The sequence below is a fragment of the Ceratotherium simum genome, chromosome 25 (assembly GCF_057802395.1).
Source record: "Ceratotherium simum simum isolate JZ-2026a chromosome 25, ASM5780239v1, whole genome shotgun sequence".
NCBI lineage: Eukaryota > Metazoa > Chordata > Mammalia > Perissodactyla > Rhinocerotidae > Ceratotherium > Ceratotherium simum.
Window position 1 is genome coordinate 17,871,250 of NC_141924.1, and position 16,052 is coordinate 17,887,301.

Below are 16,052 nucleotides of genomic sequence, written 5' to 3' on the forward strand. Positions count from 1 at the left end.
AAATGTAAGGAGAAATGGATAAATCCACCATCATAGTGGGAAATTTTAACACATCTCTACCAGTAATTGAGAACAAACAAATCAAAAATCAGTGAAGATACATGACATCTAAACAACACAATTAACAAGCTTGATCTAAAGGAAAAACATAGCCAATGACACAAAACAACTGGAGAACGCCCCTTGCTTCCAAACACACATGAAACATATATGAAAATAAATAGGTCTCCACGAAGTTCCAAAAACTGATGTAAAGCACCAATTTGGAAATTTTAAAACAGTCTTCTAAGTAACTCATAGGTAAAAAAAGAAACCATAATGGAAAGGTAGGGATAGCAACATCCTCATTTTACACAGAAGGAAATCAAAACACTGACTAAGATATAAGAATATTAAAATGACCACAGTACCCAAAAGAAGGATTAAAAATAAGAAGCAAAATTTAGAGGAGGAAGGGACAAGGAAAGTGGGTGATAGACATGAGCTAATCCCCATCTTCTTTATTAGGAGTCAATAAATAATGTCTAAAGTTGATGTATCAAGAAATTAAGTGGGCTGGCCCTGTGGCATAGTGGTTAAGTTCAGTGTGTTCTGCTTTGCAGGCCCGGGTTCGCAGGTTCGGATCCTGGGTGCGGACCTACACCACTCATCAGCCATGCTGTGGCAGCAACCCACATATAAAGTAGAGGAACTCCGGCACATACGTCAGCTCAGGACTAATCTTCCTCAAGCAAAAAATGAGGAAGATTGGCACAGATGTCAGCTTGGGGCTAATCTTCCTCAAGCAAAAAAACGAGGAAAATTGGCAACAGATGTTAACTCAGGGCTAATCTTCCTCAGCAAAACAAACAAAAAAAAGGTATAAGCATAGCATTTAAAGTTATAGATGTAATAACCACCAGAAAAACAACAGAAATGGTTATGAGGTTGGGAATGGGACTGGGGAGAGGATGGGTAGGGAGGAAAACTACTGCTTTGTATCAAATGTTCTTATGCACTATTTGATTTGTTACCAAGTACGAATATTATTTGGATTAAACTAAAATTTTTAGATTAAAAATAAACAAGTAAATGAGATAATTATTTAACTTTGGTAATGCATGCTACATATAAGCACTCTAACAGAGGTCATTTTTACGAATGCAGGGCTAATCAAGGAAATCACCCATCACAGTGGCTGGTACACAGTAGGTATACAACAAATACCAGTTACATGCACGCCTTTCCCTGCCTCCTCTTTAACCAGGATCTAAAGCCTAAATCTTACCAACTATTTTTGTTTTGCTCCTCTCTCTCCAATCTTTCCTTCACAATATTCAATCCAGGTAATAATTTAGCAATGGTCCAAGATTTAACTGGACACTAGTGTGGTCCATATGTAAGAAAGAGAGAAGCTCTTATCTTAACATTGATAAACAGTCCTGCTAAAACAAAGATTAATATTTTAATATCCCTACTTATTTTCCTTACTAAAGAATGAGGAGAGAAACAATACAAAAACCCCCTTCCTTTAGGAGAAGTTGGGGAAGGATCTGTTAAACTTGTGTGTTCCCACAGTACTTTGGACTTCTCTATCATAGTACTTACCAAATGGTGCCATATGGATTCAATGTAGCTGACAGGAGCAGTATCTTAAGTATCTTCTATTTACCTGAGTACCTTAGTGTACTTACTTAGTACCTGAGTACCATAGTGCATGACAAATGACAGGAAGTTGGTGCATATTTGTTGAACGAATGGATTGTTTATTAAGCTCTTAGCACTTTTGAAGGGGGAAAAACACTTGAATGGGAATTATTTGGAGTAAGCTTAAAGTCCAATATCATTATTAAACATTGTTATTATCAATGTGGGTTATGTCCATTTCTACAGGAGAGTCAATATATTTCTCTAATTAGGAAAAGCAGACTGCAAAAATACTAGCTAATCCTAGCTATCATTTCCAAACTTGTTCCGGGCAAATAAGTAACTTCTCCCTTAAATACTGCTATATGGGAAACAGTTAAACTTCCAGGAAAACTCAAACTTAAAAGACACATGAATCCACCAAGAAGACCAGCCCAAGAGAGTTCACTGAAATGCTATCTTACCTAATGTTTCCCTAACAGCCTGGAGTTACAGGAGGAAATGGAAGCATTTTCCTTAACTTTACAGAAAACATTTCATAATTTAGAAATAATAACCACAACTAAGTGCTTTACATGTGCTGACTCACTGAATCCACAAAATAATCCATGAAGTAGGCACCATTTCCCACATTTTTCAGATGAGGAAATGGGGCAGAGAGAACTTTAGTACTTGCTCAAGGTCACCTCACAGGGGTGGAATGCAGGCAGTGTGTGTTCCAATATAGAGGTCATTTCTCACCTGCCAATGGGTAAGGCATTGCGGATGATCCTCTGGCTGCCTCGGGTGTACTCAATATCCACTGTGATGGGGGCAGAGTATGTCATGTCCCGCAGACGACACTGAAATAGAACCAGACAGTCACTGTTCCTCCTCTCTGGAAAAGAAAGGGCCTGGCAGCCTCAAAGAGCTCCGTCTCTAGTAGAAATATGGCCCACATATGATCTCTCCATGGACCACTGAGCTGTTCCACGTGCTGCCTTAGGGCGCTGGGAGTTATGAGCTACCTTCTTCTTGAGGGGAATGATGCCAGCTATTGATCCAGACATCGCCACAGAATGCCTGCCCCTGCCAGCCCAGAAATGGAACAATAAATCTGGTACTGATTTTCTTCTCACTGATCTGATGCCATCACCAGTCTGCTCCCATATCTTTGAAACAATCAGATTGTTCCTTGAAAACTGGGTCCATGGAAGGTAACCACTACGGCTGGCTTATTCAAAACAGTTAAAACCAGTATAATAACTAAAGTATACACACAGACAAACTAAAAAATTTAAACTATACTTCCTTTTATCCTCCAAATAAACTAAACTATATGACAAAATTCCTTACCCAGTGATATGTTACAGCACAAATCATTTCTCACAGCATTCTAACAATTTCTGAGTCACTTGCAGAACTTTAGAAATCGTTGGTGTGTGCTTTAGCTTTACATGGCAATGACTCGCAAAAAGATGCCCTTGCCTGAACCACGACCAGACATAGGAAACTCCATCAAAATCTTCCAATGACTTCCCCATTATATTGAGAGTCATCAGGTGGATCTGTAGTCTCAAAAAGCATTTCTCTGAACATCAACCCTAGAATTTACGGTGCTGAATCCTCTCTCTGGCCTCTACTGAACCAAAAATACTTCAGAATTAAATTTCTTCTAGCCTTTTTAACAGTGCCTGGGATTTTAAAATATCAGATATTCCTATTATTGATCAATAAAAATTGTTTATCTTATATTCAATTAGATCAAGCCTCCTCCTTCAGGCTAGGCCAAAGGCAGGATGGCACAGCGATTCAGAGTGTGGACTCTATTGACTGTGTTCAAATCCTAGCTCTATCAATTAAGTTTAAATCACCTTTCTGCATCTCAGTTCCCTCGTATATAAAACGGCAATGAGAATAATTTTAATTCTCATGAGTATAAACATATATTTTTATATATAGTGCCTGGTACAGAGTACTATATAAATTTTATCTCATTTTTATTAATAAAACTAATGTAATGCCCATGATAGATAAACAAACATTCATGGGTTTTAACAAACTTATCCCTTCAAATGGAACTGAAACTCACGTGATGTGGTAAAAATGGGGATCCATCCCCTAGGCCCCAGACTACCTCCATGAGCTCCCTCCGCCTCCCTCGGCCTCTCTCTTATCACAGGAGTACGGCTGTGCCGGTCGAATCTGCAATACCTGCACCCTGCCAATGCTGCTGTGGGTCCCATGACTGCCCACCCACCTGCTCTGCAAGACTCAAACATCCCTCCAAGAAATCTTTGCACCCTCTCTCTCTAATGCCATGTTGCTTTTTTCAACATCAGGAAGAATAATTATAATGACTACTTCAAACTACTTTGTCTCTTCCCTTCTCTGAATTCAGTAACATAGTTTAGAAGATGACTTGGAAATTGCTAATCGTCTGTGTAGTTCTTGAAAAATTGGAAAGTTCTAGCAAAATGGAATGAGGAGGGAGGAAAAGACAAACTGGGGCACACACTTTCCAATGTTCCAGTCTTCACCATTTCCTATTCAACATAACTTCACATACTGACCTCACCTACCTGACCTTACCGTCACATACTGACCCTTCTAGGCATTCAAGTTTGCAACCCCTGGTATCTCTGTTTCATGTGTTTTGTTATTTTAATCCCTCCACAAGAGTATGAACTCCTTGAGGAAGGATACTGTCTCTCATTTCTTTTATATCTCTCAATGCTGAGGCACAAAATAAATGTTCAATCAATACTTGGTGATTAAGTAATACCAAAGTTTGCCCATATAAAATGTCTGCTTACTTGATCATACTTCCTGTTTAACCTTGCTCAGCCAGCTACAACACTCTAGCAACTTACTTGTTGTTTAATAAAGATTCCTGTGCTACATCTTCTAACTGCTATTTTAGCTTTACATTCTCACAAACCAGATAAATCTACAAAAATGATTTTCTTTCCTGAATCAATTCCCAATTATGGACACTAAATGGAAGAATTTGAAGAGAAAGCTAGAATCTGTTAAAAGCCAATAAATAGGCCTGTTCTATAGCCTTTGTCTGTAGCTCTGCTAAAACCCGAGTATTTAAATTTTCTTCTCATCTGTCTCTTCTATTAGACTGTGAGCTCCTAGTCCTCAGTCTCCTCTGCCTAACACAATGCATGCTGACCCTCAAAAACTGTGCTAAGTGGGGCCGGACCAGTGGCATAGTGGTTAAGTTCGTGTGCTCCGCTTCGGCAGCCTGGAGTTTGCAGATTCGGATCCCGGGCGTGGACCTATGCACCACTCAGCAAGCCATGCTGTGGCAGGTGTCCCACATATAAAGTGGAGGAAGATAGGCACGGATGTTAGCCCAGCGCCAATCTTCCTCAGCAAAAAGAGGAGGATTGGCAACAGATGTTAGCTCAGGGCTACTCTTCCTCACCAAAAAAAAAAAAAAAAATTGTGCTAAGCAAGTAACATCTGTAACAAACAGCACACTGTGCCAGGCACCAGAGGCTGGTGAGGGGGAATAGAGAGAGACTGCTAAAAAGCTCAGAAACAGGACATAAATAAAACACAAGTTAATTACAATTAAATGAAAAACTAAATAGTGCAGAATTGTTTCCTAATGTATTACAGTATTACACAGGTACTTATTTATTTTGGTTGCCTTTGTCTCCTAAGAGACTTTTTTTCCTGTTTTTAAATCTCTTAAGAGTATATATTAAGGGCACAGACTTTTTGACTAAAAGCAAACAAATTCAATTAAAGTAAGGTTGATAATTACCTCATGAGGGGACACTGGTCTAGTTACATTGAAGCTTTCTTCAACATCAGGAAGCCCAACATAGATATTAAGATATCTGAAAAGCAAATTATTCCATTACCAATGATACTTCCTCAAAGAACATATAAACAAGCTATTATCCCCAAATATAAGGATTATACTTTGACAAATGCTTATCTTGCTAAGGATGACAAATTAAAAATTATAACTGGAGATCTTCTTGAAGTGACAGTACAGATAGCTTTACAAAGGAGGGAAAATACTATCAAAGTATCTTTTAAAAAATTACTGTACATCTCTTTACAAATATACTGGAAATATAGCTCTTGAAAATGATACTTAATGAAAAAAGCAAAGTACAAATGAGTGTCTATAGTAAGCTATCATTCATGTAAAAAAGAGGATATAAGGGGAAAAAATACATATGCTCATTTGTACAAAAGAAACATCAGAAGGAGAAAGCAGAAACTTTCTCCTGAGAAAGTGACTGAGACTGGTTACCCCCAGGGAGTGCCTGGGAAGAAGGCAGAAAGAATTGGGAGGGGAGCGACAATTTCCTGAATATACTTTTTTCTATAGATCTAGCTCTTAAAAACATAACAATGTTTCACATACCCAAAAAATAAAGGCATAATTAAAATCAACCAGGATGCAGAGGGAACCACAAACCTTCCGCATTACAGATGAATAATATAACTGCACTGAAGAAGTGTGAAAGAAAATAACTCATCTAATTAACTTTGGAAAACTGAATTTTGATTGGATACTGTAAAGATAAAGACAAAAAAGTGGTATACAAATAGTGTACTCCAATCAGTAAATTTTACTCTCACAGAGGCATGAATGAACAATTCTGAAACTACTTTATATATATTCTAGGACTGAATAAATAAGTAAACATAGCGTGGATAATGAGAGCTAGGTTTCTCACTGTCAGGGACAGAAGTTACAAAGAAGGAAAGACAGGTTAGAATGAGTCCTGTAGAGTTGGATTACAATCAGGAGTATCAGTATGAATGGTTTTTAATACATATAAAAAAGGATAGGATACCGAAATATAGATGTGTGTGTATGCATGTGTCAGGGTACATACGTATATTTCCCAGCTCTGTCTACGGAGGCTTTAGTATCCATATCTTAATTTCTAAACACTATTCTCTAATAAAAGAGACTAGAGTTCCTTGGAGAAATAGTTGATTCCAGGCTGGGATAGGGAAAATACCAGATGAACCACATTTCACGGTGCCAGAAAGTAAAGGAGTGCTCGAAAATTAACGGGAGCATGTTGACAGGACATAGGAGTCAACCTGAAGGATGGCCCCACGGCCAAAGCTGGGATAATTTGAGCAATAAAATAACGACAGTACTGTATTATGATCCGTAGAATAAAATAAATACCCATGAATTCATATTGATATAAATAAAATTATAGAGAGAGAGATAAATGAGGGGAAGAAAAAGCTCTTCCTTACAGTAGAATTCCAATATTAATGTCGAAGGAATGATGGAAATAGAGACTCACCATTAGGTAAACACCACAGCCATAACAGGTATAGGTAAGAACCATCAATGTATGCTAAAATCACCAGCTAAGATATGATGAGAAATAAGATATTTGCATAGTCTCAAAGGATCTCCCCATAAGATACTCATTAATTACAAAAGGAAAAATAGTAACTTTACAGTGGAGAAATCCAGAAGATATCACCTTCATCGAGTGAACAAAGTGAAAAACACCAGTGATAAAATATACTGACATCTGCACCCCCTGATATGATGCAGTGAGAATGATAAAACATCACTTCCGTGGTATTCTTACAAAAAATGCATAACCCAATCTAATCATAAGCAAACACCACACAAACCCAAATCAAAGGACCTTCCAGAAAACAACTGAGCAGAATTCTTCAAAAGTGTCAAGGTCATTAAAGTCCAGAAAAGCTTGACGAACTGTCTTACATTGTAAGAGACTAAGGAGTCATGACAACCGAACATAATGTAGGGTCCTGAACTGAATCCTGGACCAGAAAAAGGACATTAATGGGAAAACTTGAGTAAGATCTGTAGATTACTTAATAGTATTGTACCAACGCTAATCTCCTGGTTTTGCTAAGCGTGCTTTGGTTATGTAAGATGTTAGTATTAGGATGAGCTGGGTGAACGGTAATGTGGGAACTCTTTGTACTATAAGTCTAAAATTGTTTTAAAAAAATTTAAAACCTAATAGTTTCAGTAACTTCTCAATCATAACTCCACTTGTTATTATTAGTTTACCAACTAAAAATTGAGCACTTGATGTTGAAAATTAAAAATTGAGCACTTGAGGGCCAGCCCCGTGGCTTAGCGGTTAAGTGCGCGAGCTCCGCTACTGGCGGCCCGGGTTCGGACCCCGGGCGTGCACCGACGCACTGCTTCTCCGGCCATGCTGAGGCCGAGTCCCACATACAGCAACTAGAAGGATGTGCAACTATGACATACAACTATCTACTGGGGCTTTGGGGAAGAAAAAAAGGAGGAGGACTGGCAATAGATGTTAGCTCAGAGCCCATCTTCCTCAGCAAAAAGAGGAGGATTAGCACGGATGTTAGCTCAGGGCTGATCTTCCGCACCAAAAAAAAAAAAAAAAAATTGAGCACTTGACAATTAACTTATTAAACAGATAAAAAGAAAATTATTTTAAAAGTTTTGATAGCAACTACATTCACTTTAACAAATGTTAGACGTAATCAAGAGAGCAAATTAAGAGTGGTTGATTCCTTACTTTAAGTACCACATGGGGTCAGCATCACTCGTCACCTTTTCATTGGCTTTCATGATCTTCTTTATCTGCAGTGGAAAGAGCAACATGAGTGAAGACTCCGCCTTCCAATGAATTCTTAGCTACGTCTGTTTCTAAGATCTGATGCTTACCTCTACGTTAATGAAATAGTTAAATGAATCTATGTGCTGTTTCACAAGGCCTTTAACCTAAACAGATAAAAAGTAAAAAGTAGGTTAGAACAAAATAGCAGATTATATAATAGACTCTAATAATAGGGGATCATCAACTTTTTCTCAAAACCGAAGTGAGAAAAAAAATCCATGAGTTTTATTTAGTAAAATTTCACACATATGCATCCTCACTGAATTTCTCCTCCACCTTACTAGTACACCCTCAAATTTTCCTGCTGAGAAGCAACCTGATCTTTGCAGTTCAAGATACAAGTATGTGAACATACCTAATCACTCCCCTCAAGTTAATAAATAAAGCAAGATTTTCTCTGCATACTTTGAATTTTCCAAAAAAAATCCAAGAAAAAAATATAGCAAATGAGCATCATCTCTTTAACTCTCAAAAAATGCCTATTTTCTTCTTTATCTTTCTCCTATATGAGCAATTTCATGATTTTCACATATCCAGACTCTGGCTATTCTTATCACTTATAGAAGAATGAGGAGGGGAAAAATAAAGATCTCTACTAAGAAAACTGAAAATAATCACATTTGAAATTGAAGGCAGCGTGGAATTCAGGGAACCTAAGATCAGATACCAGCTAGCAGTGACTTCCTTTTCCTCTCAGAAGTCAGTAATCACTGCAGGTAGTACTGTGTGCTGCTGTGGAAAACACTGAAAAAACAGACACACAGACTCCGAAATCTTAAGATTTAAAAGGACTGTACATGTTCATTTTCTTGACCTTAATCTTCAAACGCAATTAGTTCAACACTTCTAGAACATTCCTGACAGATGATCACAGAACCTTTACTTTAATTACACTTCCTTATTGGGGATCTCAGCGGCTTACAAAACTACCACCTGATTTTGAAGCAGTCTTGATTGCTGGGGAAAAAAATTCAACCTTATAATGATCTGAAGTCTGCCTTCCTCCAGTGTCCACCCCTTGGACTTAATTGTCTCTTCTAAAATAAATACCTGTTCTGGGACAGTCCATTTAGTTATCACATCTCTCTTTCATGTTCTCACTTTCAGGCTGAACAGGCCCTTCAACTATTTCTCACATGCAAGTCTTCCAGACCCTTCAGTAGCCAACGGCCTGCTGCTGGACGTGCTCCAGTTTGTCTATGTTCCTCTTAACACGAGCGCCCTGAACTCAAGACAACACTCTTGACAGTCTGACCAGTGTACAGGGGGCTACTACCTCCCTCATTCTGGATATCGTACCACTGCTACTGAAGAAACAGGCCACATTACCGGCTCATCAACTAAAAGTCAAAAGGTAATTTTTATCTCCACAAAAAAACGCTATTAAGTTAAGCACACCCCATTTGGTACCTGTGCAAAACTGAGTACCAGGATTTACATTTGTCCCTCCTCACTGGTGTCATCCCAGCCTAACGTTCTGAGTCAGGATTCTGTTGGCCAACAGCACTGGCCACCTTACAAGCTTTGCATTCCTGCCTTCAGTCATGTATTAAAATCTTTATACTTTCGTTCTTGGACAAGTATATTTCAAGGTAGTCTGAGTACAGGAGAATCCCAACTTTAAATGAATGAACGCAAGACTGAATGAATGAATGAAATAACTAGTCTCATGTTTCTATTAAGTTTTCTATCTCCTCTTGGACTATGTGCCATCGACGGTCTCCTCTTTTTTGAATCATAAATACCACCCCTTCTCTTCTGCTTATGTATAGTTCCTTTAAAAACAAGTTACAATTACCCTTTTATATAAAAAATATATTTTATTTATATAAATATATAAAATAAATATATATAAATTTATAACTTTTATAAATTTATATTTATAAAACAAGTTTATAAAATTTAAATTTATAAAATTTATATATATATACTTTTTATATAAACAATATATATAGTAGATACCTTTTTTAATTAAAAATACCCTTTCTTTGACCTTACTATCGTTTTATTTCACTCCTGGTCACTCACTCCTCTCCTTAAACATTCTTCAACAGCTTCCCATTGCTATTAGAAAAAATGCCAAAAATCTTTAAAATGGCTTTCAAATCGGGTCAGAAATCTGGCCCTGACAGCTTCCCCAGGATCCTCTCCCGGCACTCTCCCCTCTGTCTGTCACATAGAACTAAGTCGACAAAACTTAACTGAAAACACAATTTTCAAGTCTCCATTTTTTTGCTTAGCATAACACCTTCAAGATTTATCCATGTTGTAGTATGTATCAGCACTTGATTTCTTTTTACCGCCAAATAATATTCCATTGTATGGATATACCATACTTTACGTATCCATCCATCAGTTGATGTTCATTTCAGTTGTTTCCACTTTTTGGCTATTACGAATAACGCTGCTGTAAACATTTGTGTACAAGTTCTTGCAAGGACATATGTTTTCATTTCTCTTGAGTAGATACCTAGGAGTAGAACTGCTGGATCTTTTAGTAACTCTATGTTTAACCATTTGAGGAACTGCCAGGCTGCTTTCCAAAGTATGTGCAACATTTTACATTCCCACCAGTAGAGCATGAGGGTTCCAGTTTCTCCAGGTTTGCATCAATACTTATCTTTCTTTTCGACAACAGCCATCCTAGTGAGTGTCAAGTGGTGTCTCATTGTGGTACCCACTGCTTCTTAGCATAACCTCTTTAAAACTGAATTGAAGCCCTACACCAACCTTATATTCAGCAGTTCCTTGGACGATCCATTCATTCATTCCAACCAAACAGACTGGTTGCTGTTTCCTACAGACCCCACGGAGGCTCCTCTTCAGCACCTTTATGAAGCCATCTTTCTGCATCCTACCTTTCAGCTTAGTTAAATCCTTTCCAATTAAGATGTGGTTTACGTCTCACTTCATTTGGGAGGCCCTCTCTGAACACCCATGGCATCACTCTTTTGCCAACAGCACTTTAGTCTGTATTATTCACCGGCCATGCTACTATGTATACTATTTCCTATCTCTAAAATTAGATTACTGCTCCCCCAACTAGCACCTCATAGGCAGGGATACTGCCTTATAAGTCCTTGTATTTCCAAAACCTAGCAAAGTACATAGCTGTACACAATCGAAAAATGTTGGTGATAAAAATTTAATCTTAAAAGAAAGGTTTATTTCTTGACTTTTCATCAGAAAAATAACTAATTAGTATTAAATGTTCATTACCTTTAAAAATGCTGGAAGCAGCCTCCATTTTTCCTGTAACAGCAAAACAATAAGAGCATCAGAACTCTGTGCTAGTAACCACAATTATTTTCATAAGAAATTATTTTAATGTACCAAAAATGACTCACTTTATCACAGTAAGCAAAAGAAAGTAAATGAAAACAAAAATAATTTTTACATTGTTAACCACTTTTTACTTTTTTTTTTTTTTTGTGAGGAAGTTTGACCCTGAGCTAACATCTGTTGCCAATCTTCCTCTATTTTGTATATGGGTCACTGCCACATTATGGCTTAACGAGTGGTGTGTAGGTCCGTGCCTGGGATCCGAACCCATGAACCCCGGGCCACCGAAGCAGTGTGTGCAAACTTAACCACCATGCCACTGGGCTGGCCTCCTATAACCACTTTTATGGAAATCATATATGTGAGTGTGTGTGTACATGCATATAAATATATGTATACACACATACATATATATACCACAGATTTCTTAAATAGAATATAATTTAATTTCTTCTTGATGAGTCAAGATTCCAACCACTTTTCATCTTTATTTTGTTCTCATGACACTTCCTGAATGAGGGGGGTTTGCCAGTTTGAGAAAGGGAGATTAAGTTTCAGAACCTGGTGGGGAAGCCAGGTCTCTTGAGTTCTTTCTCCCTCCCATTTTCTCTCACCTAGTGCACGGTCAGAGCTCATCTTAGGGCAGCAGAAGGACGTCCTATATTAAACAGCTGCAAATGGCCACACTTCGTGAGTTCTTTGGCCTGCTTTTTATAGCTTCCTAGGGTTTTAAGTAGCCTATCATGATAAGACACTTTTCATGAATGGCATAATTTGCTAATGGGAAATGTGACAAATGGGTAGAACTGAGTTTGAAAGCAAGAACTAAGTCTAAACTCACAGTTTCTCACTAAGGGCCTAAGGATCAGGTAAGACCTTGCAGCAACTGTAAAATTTTTGACTTTCACTCTGAGTGACATGAGCAGCACTGGAAGGTTCTGAGCAAAAAGAGTGACATGATGATGTGACTCATTTTAATTGGATCAGGTGAAATGATGGGTTGAACTGCTGAGTTGAGAATAGACAAGGTTATAAGCAGGGAGACCATTCAGGAGTTTATTGCAATACTCCAGGCTGATAACAGTACCGGTTGTGAGAAACTGTTAGCTAGGAGACACAATGTGAAGTTAGAGCCAACAGGACTTGGTCATAGATTATCTAGATAGAGACTTTGAGAGAAAGAGAAGTCAAGACTGACAGCTTACAGTTGCCATCTACGGAGATGAGGAAGCGGGGATGTTTTCAGAGCAGCAGGTCTAGGTGTGGAGGAGCTAACAGGAGTTTGGTTGGGGGTACATTAAGTTTGAGATATCCATTAGACACTCAGGTGGAGGTGTCAAATAAACAATAAACATGAGTCTGGAAGAAATAAACAACAAACATGAGTCTGGAACTTGGGAAAAGAGTGGCCTGGAGATACAAACTAGGGAGATATAAATTAGCAAATGGATGGTAATTACAGCCATGTAATGGAAGAGACCACCTAAGGAGTGTAGATGGAGAAGAGTTCCATGAAGTGAGATCAAGAACATTCCAACATTTAGAGATGAGCAGCAGAAGGCGGATCTAGCAAAGGAGACTGAGAAGGCGTGGCCAGGGAGGCAGGCAGACAACCTGGAGAAAGTAAAAACATTTTTCAAGTATAAAGTGAGGTGACGAAATATATGAGAAATCTCTGTACCGTCCTCTCAATTTTGCTGTGAACCTAAAAAGCTCTAAAAAAATTAAGGCTTTAAAAAAAAAAAAGAAGACAGGCAAAACGAATCTAAGATGATAGAAATCAAAAAGTGATGGGGACAGACTGAAAAAGGAACTTTCTGGGGTGATGGAAATGGTCTATACCTTGTATTGGTTGGTAGCTATTTGGGTATACACAGCTGTCAAAACTAATGTAACGGAACACTTAGTATTTATGCATTTTACTGTATGTAAGTCTACAAAGAGCAATGAAAGAAAGATCAGAAGGAACTATACGAGAAGAGTAGAAAGATCTTAGGGGTGGGTGGCGGATGGAAAAAGGCTGGAGAAGTAAGCAGTGGCCAGAATGAGAAAAGCCTTATAAACATGGTACAGACTTTAGATTTTGCCCTAAGAGCAACAGGCAGAGACTGAAGAATTTTAACCAAGGGAACAACATGATCATATTTGTGTGTTGTATGTTTAAAGTGATGGCTGAGAGGAGAGAATAGACTGGAGTGGGACAAGTCAGGAGCCTAGGAGGCAAGAGATGACTGTGGTTCAGACTTGCAGAATAGCAGGAATGAAGTTTCAGACTTGAGTAGATTTAGCAGGCAGGACCCTTAAGATGGGATGGTGGACTGGATGGAGAGGGCCAGAAAGAGGAACTGTTATTCCTGAATCAGAAGGCTGGAACTGTGATTTTGGTCCCTTCACAGCTGTGCAAATTCAAGCAGGAAATATAAATCCTTTAGGCCTATTCCTTTAGCTCTCTGGAGAAGCAGTCCAGTCAGCAGTTAAGGATGAAGACTCTGGAGTCAGACTACCAGAGCCCAAATTCCAGATCAGCCACTTACCAGCCTTCTGACACTGGGTTAGTTACTTAGCCTTTCTGGGCCTCAAAACCCTTCATTGGCAAAATGTGGTGAAAACAGTCCTTACTTCAGAGAATTAGATAACGAAATGCCCGTTAGGCTTAAAGAGAGCCTGGCTCATACATAGTAAGTGCGCTTAATATTAACTCTTCAAGAGTTAAAAATCAATGTTGCCTCATGATGATCAGCAGTGTATTGCAAGTACTCACAGATCGAATCTGATGGACTGATTATAATGTGACTTCATTCATCTGCCAAATGATTATAAAGAGGTTCTTATAATCCAATAGACTCAGGGATCATGTCACTCTCCTGCTTAAACCCTTCAACAGCATCTCACTGTTCCTTCAGATGTCTAACAAAACCTTTCATAATCAGGACTCTTACCTACCCTTCATCTTTCATCTCTCCTTTACCCTTCTCCACTCCTACTGCATTTTAGCTCCTCAAAAACATCAGACAGTCTTGCCAACGGGGTTTCAAAGAATCCTGTTCCCTCAACCTGAAATCTCTCGCCTATCTCAAGCCTCATTTCTCCAGGTCCTCATTCCATGCCAATGAAGATTTTGAGGCCCAGAGAGATTATATGAGCCTTTCATACAACCTGTCAACAGCTGAACTTTATCAGGTAGCTCACTGTAAGGCAGTTATCCTTAATTTCTGATAATCTGGTGCAAGCTATGGGGCTGCTCCCCAGAAAATACCTAGGAAAAATTTTGAGTAGATGTTGGGGGAGTTTAAAATACTCCTGCAGCCCAAACTTGAACTCCAGGTTAAAAGGAAGGAAAACTAGTCTGCGATTCAGACGACTTGGTTTTGCCACCACAGCCAGCTGCAGGACCTCACCACAGTGGCCCAGGCTCCCTGGACCTCACTGTCCTCTCCAAGACCGCGAAGATGCAATACGTCCCCCAAGGTGGGCGAGAGCCAGCCCTCCCCCGACACACAAGAACACTGGACAAGGTCCAACCCTAGAGGCGGCCGAGGGGCCGCTCGGCACCCATGGCGGCTGACAACTCGTCAGAACGCTGGCGCACGCGGCGCCCGGCTACGGGAAGGAGCCCCCCGCCCCCGCCACGTGGCGGCCTGCGCTTGCGCGGAGTACTGAGCATGCGCACAAGCCCCGGCCAGCAGCCCTCCGCGCCGACAGCTCTCGGGGCAACGCCTCCAGGGGACTCGTCCCGGCCCCTTCCGCTACCCGCGCGCCGTGCCCTCACCTCTACAGTCGGGATCGGCGCCGCCAGCTGCTCCGGGGTCAGGTTCCCAAACTCCTCCGCCAGGACGTCCATGCTGCTCACGACGAAGGAAGAAGCAAACAGAACCCCCACGCCGGCCTTCGCTGCCCCAAGCAAACTGCAGCACCCCTGGACAGCGGTGCGTAGAGGCCTAACTGCTCCCCGCCGTGCAGGCTAATTGAAGGCGCGACAGAAAGGTTCCGCCTGTACTCTGCCCGAACCTACGGTGGAACCCGGATGTGATTGATGCGAAGCTGGGAAACTGCGCCCCCTGGTGTCGCTCGGAGGTCTCGCCCGAGTAATCCTAAACCCTAGCCAATAGATTCATGGCCAGTTATCCCATCATTGAGACCAATAAAGCATATTGGTTGTAATTTTGTAAATGATTCAAAGAAAAGGGTAAACGGATAATGTGTGCGACTTGAGCCACCCAGGCAGAGAATTCATTTAATTGTCCAAAATTACACATTGTATAGTATGGAAAAATAAGAAACTTACCAAATGCCTAGTAGTAGGGGATTGGTGTAAAAAAATTATGGTGCAAGTGTGATAGAATATCATACAACCATTAAAATGACCATAAAGTGAGGAGGAATTAAATTACTAGAGAGTAGAGTATAACAGGACAGTAATTAAGACTGTTATACTCTAAAAGGACTAGAAGAAAGATCTAGGAAGAAATACCAGGAAGTGGAGAAATATAGTATGAAAAGACATTTTAAATCAGTAGGGGA

General features: G+C 39.7%; 1 protein-coding gene across 2 annotated transcripts in view; it reads right to left on the minus strand.

Annotated features, from left to right (window-relative positions):
* Window positions 1-15,524, minus strand: part of POLR3B (RNA polymerase III subunit B) — a 113,500-nt gene extending 97,976 nt beyond the window's left edge. The window contains exons 1-6 of one of the 2 annotated variants that reach the window (XM_004418058.3): window positions 15,301-15,524; window positions 11,469-11,501; window positions 8,297-8,353; window positions 8,148-8,212; window positions 5,387-5,462; window positions 2,368-2,468 (exon numbers count right to left, since the gene is read on the minus strand). In XM_004418058.3, the coding sequence (XP_004418115.1) occupies window positions 2,368-2,468; window positions 5,387-5,462; window positions 8,148-8,212; window positions 8,297-8,353; window positions 11,469-11,501; window positions 15,301-15,372 (404 nt within the window). In that variant the 5' untranslated portion in view covers window positions 15,373-15,524. Of the gene's footprint in view, window positions 1-2,367; window positions 2,469-5,386; window positions 5,463-8,147; window positions 8,213-8,296; window positions 8,354-11,468; window positions 11,502-15,300 lie in introns of those variants that run through there. The other variant, XM_087448998.1, reaches the window with a different exon arrangement.
* Window positions 15,525-16,052: the final 528 nt, after the last annotated feature.